Source organism: Cryptosporidium hominis (assembly GCF_000006425.1).
Source record: "Cryptosporidium hominis TU502 chromosome 3 CHRO013079, whole genome shotgun sequence".
Lineage (NCBI taxonomy): Eukaryota > Apicomplexa > Conoidasida > Eucoccidiorida > Cryptosporidiidae > Cryptosporidium > Cryptosporidium hominis.
The window spans coordinates 1-11,419 of NW_667234.1; the positions used below are offsets into that span (position 1 = coordinate 1).

Sequence of the window (11,419 nt, forward strand, 5' to 3'; positions counted from 1 at the left end):
TTGCTTTGTTAGTACTCTCAACTTTTATTTATTATGATATTTTTATGCTTAATATGTTTGAGTGTAAATTGTCAAATTCAATTTTGAGATCAAAAGTCTAGAAAATACATGATTTCCTAATTTCTATTCCATATGTTTAATCAAAAAAGCCAATTATTATCATTTATTCTCTATTTGTTTCTTTTTTCTTTATTTTTATTTCTACAATATTTTCTTTTGAGTCAATTTCTACTATAATAATGAAAAAAAAAAATCTATTTTGGCGCCAGGTTGCACTTTAATGCTACATGTAGTTAATTAGATATACTTATTGAAATAATAAAAATGAATAAACTATTAACCATACAGAGTTCTAGTCAAACTTGATTTTCATTGTTAATTTTCTGAATTGTAGAGTTCTGAGCTAGTTCTGTATCTACCAATTGAACGTTTTCAAAATTTTCAATGATTTCTTTTGGAGTGATTGCCATATAGTAAAGTAATTTGCTTGTAAGCAACTTGCAGTGCTCATTTATTGAGAAATTATTACATTTAGCTTTATTAATCAGTGACCTAATAAATGGTGCATTGTTTTCCGTGATTACGAGATTTCTAATAACATTATTAATTTTCTCTTTTACTTGGATTTCTGTATTAATATTCTCATCTAATGATATTTGGGAAAAACGATAAATTCTTTTTAGCAATAGTAAATCTACAAAGCTATTACATTCCTGGTTTATTTCTTGAATTTTTTTAGTTAATTCATCTATTATTTCTTCTTCACTTTTATTATTATCGATTTCTTGTGAATTAGATTGTTTTCCAGCAATTCTTAACCTTGCTGAAATCAATTCGTTATTTGTTTTAGATAGCGATGATGAACACAAATCAACTTTTTTTTGTAATTCTATAAATTTTAAATCAACTGAATACTCTCCTAATTTATTTAAAATTGATGTAGGATTCTTATTGGAAGAAGATTTATTATTTCTTATTGAAATCACATAATTTACTTTGAAAATAACTAAAATATACAAATATTCAACAAAAATATTAAAAGCCATTTGAAATACTTTTTTTTTGAATTTGAAAAATACTAATCAAAGAATTTTGTTTAATAATAATCTTTTACAAATAAATGTGGTATTTAAATAACTTTTTTTTTTCATTTTCTAGTTTAAAGCTTGCTAAATATAGAAATTAAACTCTATAAAACGTTTAACAAAACAAGTAAGAGTAAGAAATGAACTAGTTTATAATTTGAAATTTTTATAATCAAAATTAAATCTTTCAATTATTTTTTCTACAAAATTAAATGAAAACTATTTAATCGAAAGTTTATTAATATTGATAATTTTAAATTTATCAGTTCCATATACTAGCCCACATACCCGCCAATTTCTCTGCATGCATTATTATTCCATTTAAATAATAATTAATACTAACAAAAATAAAATAAATTATTAAATTTTAAAATATATATAATAGGAAAATAATGACTAGACTTTTACCTTTATTTAGTATTTTGTTTTGTATAAAATTAATCAATTTTTTTTTGCTATAATTATATTTAATACTATTCTATGAACTTTTTTAATATGCAATAAAATAATAATTAAATTACGTGTCAAAATAAAATATTATTCATGCATTATTTAGTATGAAATATCAAATGTTATAGAGTTTTTAATGAAAATCTACAATAAGATATTAAAATATAAAGTTCTATTTATATTTCTATTTTATAAATATTCAAATTTATTTCTTAAAAAATTAATAATAAAATATTTTGATTAAAAATTGTAGAGATGAATTAGTAAAAAAATTATTAAATAATATATTTCCCTCAATTTGTTTACTAAAAGCTACAATTTTGACAAAATTTAAACGTGTTATTTCTAGATTTTGTTTAAAAATCTAAACAACTTTCTTACACATTTATTCATAATCTACTTGATTGGCTGGGATTATTCAAAGCAATATTTATGGGAATTATTTTTAAAAGAACTTATAAACTTTGGCATTACCACCTAATTTATGAACATGCAAAATTAAAAGGATGTTATTATACAAAAAAAAGTATGAAAATTAATGAGAAATTTAAATTATTGTATAATTTTACAAACCAAGAATCTATTTATTATCAAACTTTATCTATATATTTATAAACCTATTTTTGAATCTTTGATCCTCCTCTGTTCTTTATCTGGTAAACATGAATCCTTTACACTATTATTATTATTATCAGTAATAATCCTTAATGTGTTTAATTAAGGCCACAACATCAGATTCAGATTCTCCCTATAATTCCTTTCTAACTTATTTTTTAATTATTTTAAAATTCATATTAATCACTAATATAGAAAGTCTGCTAAGTTATTTTCAGATTTCCATAATATTGTAACTTGCTACAATTAAAAAAAAAAAAAGAGCAAATTGAAGAACAAATAATTAAAGTATAAAAATATTAAAACACTCATTTCTAGAAAAGATTAAATCAATGTGTATTTAAATACAATAACCAGGTTATATACACCTGAGTTTAATATTAGAACCGGTATTAATATTTAATTTATATTGAACTTTCTCTGATATTTGACTTTTTTCCTTGATTTTAATTTGGTTTTTTTAAAATTAATACGTTTTGCCTTACTTTTAAATTTCTTCTTTTTTAAATTAGACTTTTTTTTCTTTTTTTTATTCATTAATTTAACAGATTCATCATTAACGTCTTCCCATTCATTTTCATATTTATCATATACTTCATAAAGATTCTCTATCTTGGACAAAAATTTGGCTTCAGTATCGGAATATACCGAAGTAAGGAAACTGCATAATGAACTGTTCATTACCAATGGACTTTTACAATAATAAACGAAAAATAAATTTTTTATAAAATCCTTTATTTCTTGAAGAAATGATAACTCTCTTTGAATCAATTCAAGTTCAGTGAACCTATTTGAATCTTTTAATTGTTTAAGGCTTATTTCAAATTTAAATAGCTTCTTTTCAATAATTTGTGTTAGAAGCATTAATATATATTTTAAAAGATTATTAGTAAATTCTTCCGAAACTTTCAGCTCATTAACTGTTTCTTGTGATTCTGATAACTCTATTTGTAATCTACTTAAAAGCTCATTATGTCTATTTAATTGTAAATCTAATAAAAATTTTAGTTTGTCCAATAACAACTCCAATTCATTCGTAGTTAATTGCAGTAACCAAGATTCATCTCTCGATTCAAATTTCTCAAACATTTGTTCGGGACTCATATCTTCCAGTTGTGAAAGCATTTCAAAACCTGAAAATCTAGTTAAACCTTGCGAATTTTTTAGTTGAGAAAATGAAAATATATTAAATCTATTATCTTCAGAAATAGACAGCCAATTATTTAAAAATAAATTAAATGACCATATTTATATGGAATAATATCGTGCGGCAAGATAGTTCCGGATAAAATCACAAAAACTAAGCTACATGTAAACATTTACTCCGCTTGTAATCAATTTAATTTTTAGCTTGATATAAATAAAAGCCTTTCAAAAGTAATTGCCACAGTTTACACTAATTTAATAGCTTAACACAGATTTTTCACTCCTTTTTGTTTGTTTAAATTGAGCATTAATTCATTAAACATCGAATATTTTTTTTTCCTTTTATATATTTGATTCTTAAAATAGTCTTCACTGGTATTAAATTTAGTTTACAACTTTTCTCTAATAATAATTCCACTACTTTGTTATTATAATAAAATTTCAATCACTTCATAAAATATACATTTTTCAATATTACATTCAGATTTTTATTTATCTCAACATTTTCGTTTATCAATGTTACAGCATATTATCGTTTTAAACAAGTACCGGAATTGGCGCCAGTTCAGGATATATAATACACTTGCATGCAATTCTTGTTCCCCACATTGTAAAAATAATTCAAAAGAAATTTAATAATGAAAACAGAATAAAAATAAAAATGGCATAATTATAGAACTTAATTTTGCAAAAAATATTAACGTAACATCAATTGTCAAAAAAGTGCCAGTTGTACTTTTTAAAACACACTTTATTTACTTAAATATCAGTTCAAATATTTAACGATCCATAATTTATTTGAAAGCAATTGCATGTATTGCGCCCATATTTAGGTAATATATTTTATTAAACCATTTCAATAACTATTAATTTAAATGGCTGATACATCCTAACAAAAATCAATATTTTTTTTTATTCCTAAAATGCGAAGGATACTTGCCATATTGCCAATTGTTCATTTGTGTCTCTTGTTTGTCCCAAATGTTTTCTGAAATTCTTGATGCAATTTTGCTTAGTAAACTTCTTTTTGCCTTTCCCCCCCTTTTAAAATGGTTCATACGAATCAGAAGATTCTTCTGGTATTGTTTCAAGTTTTGATTCAGATTCCGATCCCGATACCGATCCCGAATCTGGTACAGTAGAAACACCAATACTATCAATAGCTTTCTTATGTAGGCTAATTATTTTCTCGTTATATTTAGTAATCTTTAAATGCTGTTTCGACATGAATGTACATAAATGAAGATTTTCAAGTATTTCATTATTGCACAAATAATATAAGAACGCAGCTCCCAATAAAGATAACAGCTCATTATTGAATGCGATTTCTCGCTGTAAAGAATTAACTCGATTAGTATGTCGGCTTGATTGAAGATCTTTTGTTGTTGATTTAAATTCTTTTATTTTTCTTTTAAATAAATGTTTAAACAGAATGTACAAATAAAGATCAAAGTGAGTTAGGTAACATTTTAGTTCAAATTTTAATAACTTAATTTCTTTTTCAGTTTTTTTAATCGCTTTTTTATTTAGCCGTTTACACAGATTATATATTGCTAATAAACTTTCTTTTCTACTCACTTGTTCTTCGTAATTCAAAATCATGCTCTTTATTTTTTGAATTATTTCTTCCATAACTTCTTCAAGAACAATTGTTCGAATACTTTTTAATTCCTTATAATTACGTCTACGAAGTAATGTAAGTACTTCTCTTTTAGAATATAAACATTCAAATACACATGGGGCTCGATCGATAGAATTATTACTATCATAGTCAGGGGCAGTATAGAAGGAACTTTGTGATTGGAATTCTGAAAAGCAAGATCCAAAACTTTCTAAACTGAGAAAAGAACTCATGCTTCTTAATGATCCATCGCTTGATTCTAATCCTGCCGATAGTTGGCTTAATGAAAAATCAATTAATGTCTCTTCGTAATTTCTTATAAACAATCCATTGTTAATTCTTGTAGAAAATAATAATATCGGAAAAAATTTAATTAAAAAAAATCTCATATCATATATAAATGAAAAACCCATTATTCTCTCTTAATAATCATAAATAAATACATACTCTTCAAAATATTAAAAAATTCTTTTTTTCACACAACAAATGACCTAATTAATTTATACTCTCTAATAAGATAGAATTTGTCAAGGAAATGTACAAGTTGATCGAATCTTCACAAACCTTAATGATGTAAAAAAAACATAGTTCAAAATCAAACAAATACCAAATATTTGTACAATTTTCTTAAAGCTTTTATGATTTATTTTATTTGGGAAAAAAAATAATAGCAAATAAGTCAGTTAAAAGCTATTTGTAACAATTCTTTATTACTCAACTGAATTCTGTTATTAGAGACCAATTTATAAATTTTTGATGAGCTTATTCGAATTAATTATTTGTGATTTGTTTTGAAAAAAAAAAAAAAAACTCGATTAAATGAACGTTACAAGTATAAATTAATAGAAGGCGCGCAAACATGTTAATTATCACTATTCTACACAATTGCCGAAAATTATAATTAAGTGATTAGTTTGATAATTGGAAATAAATGAAACATATTGCTAGTTTACAATAACTATGAAAGTAACTCATCTTATTTTAAAATATTTGTTAGATTTATTAATAATTAGCAAATTAAAGTTTGTATACTTGAAGTTGTATTTAGCTATTCGCTATATTCACACATAAATATTTATTCTATACTTTCAAGTCCAATATTAGAGCTTGTGAACAATTTTCTAAATTTAGAATTCAATTTTCTTATTTTTTTTTCTTGATTTTCACGTTCTGGATCTTTTAGAGAAATTTTTGTTCGATTTCTCTTTTTTTTCATCCGCGTTCTTGATTTTCTTCCTTTATTAACTTTACTAAAACCTTCCACTCCTCCATTAGATTCTTCTAATGACATCATATATTTTGTTAATGCAGCATTTACCCTTTTATTATTTTCTATAAAATCTTGAAGAAAACGACAAAAAAGCAGGCTGGAAAGAGACTTTTGATTACAATGTAACATATTATATAATACGTTTAAGTTAGAAATTAATTCTGAACTGAAAACAATTCTCCTATTTGTTATAACTTTAGGATCTGAATTTTGATTTAGAATAGCATCTGTAGTACTTTCAAACGCTTGAATCTTTCTTGAATACAAAATATGAAAAAGTAATTGCACAAGTTTGAATAATTGTTCACTTTGTTTGACAATTCCAGAGGATTCAGTTAGAGTAAAATCTTTGAGAGTACTTAGCCTTCTTTCATAGTTTTTGTCTTCAGGATTTAATTTAGATTTTTCATGTTCTATAGTTTTTTCCAAATCAATTAATTTATTAGCTAGAGAAGAATTCATAAAAATTAATTCATCTAAAGCCGTGCTTAATGAAAAAGATGATACATCATTTAGCTGGGAAGTATCTTTTGACTGCAAAATTTTAAAAATTTCTTCAAAAGATAATTCGATACAGTAAGCACCAAGTTCTTCTTTAGATGATAAAGGTCCACTAGAACCAATTCGATCTTCAAGATTAAGTGGGGCTGGTTTTGAAATAGATGGTTTAGGATTGATTGAAGAATCCGATTTAGACCGCTTCTTCATTACTCTTATTGATCTCGATCTTGACCCCGATCTTGATCTTGATTCCGATCTTGACCTTGCTTTGGACCTCGACCTTGTTTTAGACCTTGACCTTGTTTTGGAGCTCGAACTTGTTTTGGACTTTAAGCATGATTCCGATTTCGACCTTGATTTCATTTCGGAGTTTGAATCATGACTAGAACTTGAATTAGATCTCGAGCTAGATATATGCCCTAAACTTGGACACGAGCTTGATCTACACATTTTCATAGAATGAGCTTTACTTTGTTTTCCACTTTCTGAGTCAAATTCATTTTTAGGACTTGGATTTCCAGATGTTGAACAAGTACCAGATTTATTATCTGAGATATCTTTAGCACCTTCACCATTTACGTTATTTGGCCCATTATTAATAAAAGATATACTTAGAATTTGATAGAATTGCTTTAATTTAGATGAGTGACTTCGTTTAAAGTTGTTTTGAGCCAGAGTGTGATCGTACTTAACTAGATCATGTCTAGTTTTCAAATAAACAAAAAAAATAAATAATACAAAGAATTTCAATATTATATATAAAAGATTAAATTTGCTTCGTTTCATATAATTAATTTATTTAACATTAAAAACATGTAATAATCAATGACTAATCTTTAAATATTCTTCAAGTGGAATTGTTTAAGTAAAATAAAATTGATATAAATTACTAATTTCTCAATATTTGTTGATTAGAACAAATTACAAAGTATAAGGTCTTATATTACTTCAATTTAAGGGCAATTACTCTAAAATCTTCTTTATTAATTTTTTTTAATAATCATTCACATAAAAATTCAGATTAATTTCATGTCAATAAATGATTAAATTAAAATAAAAGATAGGGGGCCAATAAATCAACATGCATAAATATTTAAAAAAGAAAATATTCGATTATTACGATGATAACATAAATGAAGAAAATATTATTAATGTTAACTTTATTCGGAAAATCTAGAAAACTTTCTTATTGAAATAAGTTTTGTTAATTACTTATTCCTTGACAATCTATTTTTTTTTGACGTTATTTAGTGGTTTTAAATTTAATATTTAAAAGCTATTCATGTTTTATTTATTATTTCATTTTAAATAATTTTTCTGCACTCCTAGAGTTTGCATGCAAAATTAATTTGAAATAATACACGTAATAGTGAATAATGTGGAAAAAATATTTAAAAAATTAGTAATTATATACCGGCATTTGCATTGCAAATAATTAAATTAGAAATGAGTATTTGAAGATTTTTTATAAAAATATGCAATTTTTAAAATAGTCCAGTCACCAGTCTTTAATAAAAAGAGATTTAAACATTTTATTAATTCTTTGTTCATTTATTCTTACTTTCTTTTCTTTACCTCTAATAACTTTATTTTTCTTTACTAGAACTTTATCTTTTCTTTTTAAAGTTCGTTTGTTTTTTGATGTTCTTTTTCTACTTTTTTTTTGTACCATGTTTACCTTTTTTTCCAACACTTTTATCACTTTTCTTTTCTTTTATGTCTTCTTCATGATCAATATCTTCAAACATTTGATATTCTTTAGTTCCTGGTAAAGTTTCAATCAAACTTGAATATCTAGAATTATATTCAGCAATTGATATTGTAATAAAAGCGCAGAAAGCTGTTTCTTTCATATAATTGTAATTATAAGATAAAATACCACTCATATCTGTTAAATATGAAACTAAACCTTGATAAAATGACAAATCTCTTTGAATTGCTTGAATATTGTCACGATTTAACTTAAAAAGAGAATATGAAGCGGCTCTATATTCCTTAATCATTCTATTCAATAAGCTTGACATTACTCTTATCAAAATATTTGAATATTTTGTAATTGATTTAACTTTAGATTTAAACAAAGCCTTGTATTTAGTTTCCAGATTTTGAATTTCCTCATGATATTCTTCAGGATCAACCAAATATACAGATAACTCATCCTCAAACTTTTCTTCTAATATAAGACAATCAGTAATATCGCTCCTAAGCGCTTTCACAAGGAAGTCTTGTGTATACTCTAATGTTCTTTTTGACAAAGTACGTAAAAACACATTATTATATTTTTGTAATAACACAACAGCTACTGTTGGCTTATACTCTGCTTCAAACAATTCTACTATATTTTCATCTGGATCTGGCGGAATTCCGCCAGATGCTTGGCGATCATAGCCATAACTTAAACCTCTTGCACCCGTCTGTAATAATGGAATTTCTGCACTAAATTCGACTCCATGCTTCTTATGACTTTTAAACAATATTTGGCGCTGGCGCGCAACTCTTTATATTACTTATTCTAGAAAGAAGTACTATGCAAAGTAAGCATTTAAATAACATGTTGTTAAAAGGAGTCCAAATTAATGTTATGCAAACTTATATTTCAATTTAATGTCGGATTCTAAAACTTAAAAAACATAAAATACAAAATTTTTCTTATCATGAAAACCTGAAAATTTGTAAAAACATTAATATTAAAAAAAAGAAAAGAAAAATTATTTCTTTTGTAAGCTATCTATCCAAAGAATAATAGTCTCTTAACTTTATTATAAAAAGCAACAAATAATTTAAACAATTTAATCGCTTCCTTAAATCAAACAAATTCTAATATTAAAAAAGTTTGAGAAATTTTTAATTGTGAACAACGTACCTCCTGCCAATTTGCCAATTTTTCCTTTTAATAAACAAAAATTAAAGTTTGGCGGCAACACCTTTTAATATTTGAAATATCGTCTTCATAATCATTTTTGTATTTTAAAATTAAAAAAAAAAAAAAGTAACTCATGTTGAACAAAAATGAATAGAAACTATTATAAAAATAATTATAACAAATTTCTACATTAAATTTATTATAAACTTAAATTATTTACATTTTATGCACTTATTTGATTTTATTTCTATTATTCTACTAAATTTTGTTATTTATAACTTTGTAATTTTCTCGTAATATTATTAAACTAATGCAAAACCTTCCTTACCTTCTGTAATTGCCTGTAATAATTTAGCTTTCAACTGCTCTTTGCTTGAATAGTCCGGAAGATCTAACTGATTAAAGCAAGTATGTGCTGATGGTAATCGATTCTCACCAAAAGATTTATGGATACTAAATCTTTGTGGGCCTCTCATACCCATCAAATTCTTAAATCCACCTATCGGCACCCTTGAAGTACCTGTAACAAATTGTACAAACGTTGCGAGCCGATTCTGATCAAATTCCTTTAAACATTCCCAGAACCAAATAATTTGTTGAGATTTCCTATCATAATTATGATAATCAGTATTCTCCATTAAGTCATCCAAGTCTATTGTAGGGGATCCTGATATTAAAAGTTCCAATTCTTTATCATCAAAGATTGCAATTAAACGAGCAGGAATTAACTCATGGAATCCTGATAAGAAGAAACTAAGCTGTTTCTCAATCAATTTTACTGTCTTATATTCACATAGTAAGCATACATACTCATACTTATTTTCATCATTTACTGGAATATTTGCACCATTTGGTTTTAATTCCACTTGTTTACTTCTACCAAATTCATCTATTGTTGTTGTGAAGTTTAATTCTAATCCCAAATCTTCTATTGGATGCTCCAGCATTACATTCAAATTCTTATAAAGTTCAGGATCTATTGATTCTGCATCTGATGGTGTTATTGGTTGTCCTAACATATTCTTATAAAATGATCGAGTAAACCATGCATCCAAATGTTGACCATCATAAATACATTTCCCTATTATACGTCCAATAAATTTAAAGAAATGAAGATGATCAGCATTTATATAACTTAATGGATTTGGATGGTTAAATTCACTCTTTGATCCTTCTCTTCTAAATAAAGCATAATCAGGATTGAACATTTCTCTAGCTAGAATATTATACCATTCTCTAGTTACACCACCTGCATCTAATCCCTCTTCATTATGGAAAGTTATATGTAACTTTTGTTTCAATTGATCAGGACTCTTTGTACTTATTTGTTGGAAACTGTCCATAAATACCCGATTTCTTCGAACTACTAATCTTAACTGATGGTTATCCCCACTTCTATAACTTCCACTTTCTTTTCTTAATTGTTTAAGACGATACCTAAAGTAACATCTCTTATTTTCAAAGTTTACTACCATTGGAGCTAAACGTAATAACGGTACTAAACTTCCATTTGGTGGTAAAATTAATTGAGGGAAAGATTGTAATAAGATATTTAAAGATTTCTTGTGTCTATAGCTAAATTTAATGATCTCATGATGCTTTTCTATGCATTCTGGAGATAAATTCTTTAAATTAAAGCTTGAATTACGAGAAATATTTGATGATGATTCTAATTCATTTCCATTATTACTATTTGAGTTTATTGATGTTTCTGAATTTGTTCTACCCAATAACTGGTTATTTAAATTCTTTGATAAAGTTCTTATTAAAGAAGGAGTTGTTGATTTCAAATCTTCATCCATTGTCTTAAGTTCCAATAAGTTTGCTGATTCATTTAATAATTTTGTTGTAGAATCTGAGTCAAATGA

General features: G+C 25.4%; 6 protein-coding genes across 6 annotated transcripts; all 6 read right to left on the reverse strand.

Annotated features, from left to right (window-relative positions):
- Positions 1-356: 356 nt before the first annotated feature.
- Chro.30144 (hypothetical protein) lies at positions 357-1,046 on the reverse strand. Its single annotated transcript, XM_661252.1, has 1 exon — positions 357-1,046. One exon carries the CDS (start codon positions 1,044-1,046, stop codon positions 357-359), a length of 690 nt encoding a protein of 229 aa, XP_666344.1.
- A 1,503-nt stretch (positions 1,047-2,549) lies between these two features.
- On the reverse strand, positions 2,550-3,275 carry Chro.30145 (hypothetical protein). The annotated part of the gene is made up of 1 exon (XM_661253.1): positions 2,550-3,275. The coding sequence occupies one exon, from the start codon at positions 3,273-3,275 to the stop codon at positions 2,550-2,552; it is 726 nt and encodes a 241-aa protein (XP_666345.1).
- A 1,065-nt stretch (positions 3,276-4,340) lies between these two features.
- On the reverse strand, positions 4,341-5,330 carry Chro.30146 (hypothetical protein). Its single annotated transcript, XM_661254.1, has 1 exon — positions 4,341-5,330. One exon carries the CDS (start codon positions 5,328-5,330, stop codon positions 4,341-4,343), a length of 990 nt encoding a protein of 329 aa, XP_666346.1.
- Positions 5,331-5,992: 662 nt separating this feature from the next.
- Positions 5,993-7,474, reverse strand: Chro.30147 (hypothetical protein). Its single annotated transcript, XM_661255.1, has 1 exon — positions 5,993-7,474. One exon carries the CDS (start codon positions 7,472-7,474, stop codon positions 5,993-5,995), a length of 1,482 nt encoding a protein of 493 aa, XP_666347.1.
- An 866-nt stretch (positions 7,475-8,340) lies between these two features.
- On the reverse strand, positions 8,341-8,712 carry Chro.30148 (hypothetical protein). Its single annotated transcript, XM_661256.1, has 1 exon — positions 8,341-8,712. One exon carries the CDS (start codon positions 8,710-8,712, stop codon positions 8,341-8,343), a length of 372 nt encoding a protein of 123 aa, XP_666348.1.
- Positions 8,713-9,853: 1,141 nt separating this feature from the next.
- Positions 9,854-11,353, reverse strand: Chro.30149 (ubiquitin-protein ligase 1). The annotated part of the gene is made up of 1 exon (XM_661257.1): positions 9,854-11,353. The coding sequence occupies one exon, from the start codon at positions 11,351-11,353 to the stop codon at positions 9,854-9,856; it is 1,500 nt and encodes a 499-aa protein (XP_666349.1).
- Between the last annotated feature and the right edge of the window lie 66 nt (positions 11,354-11,419).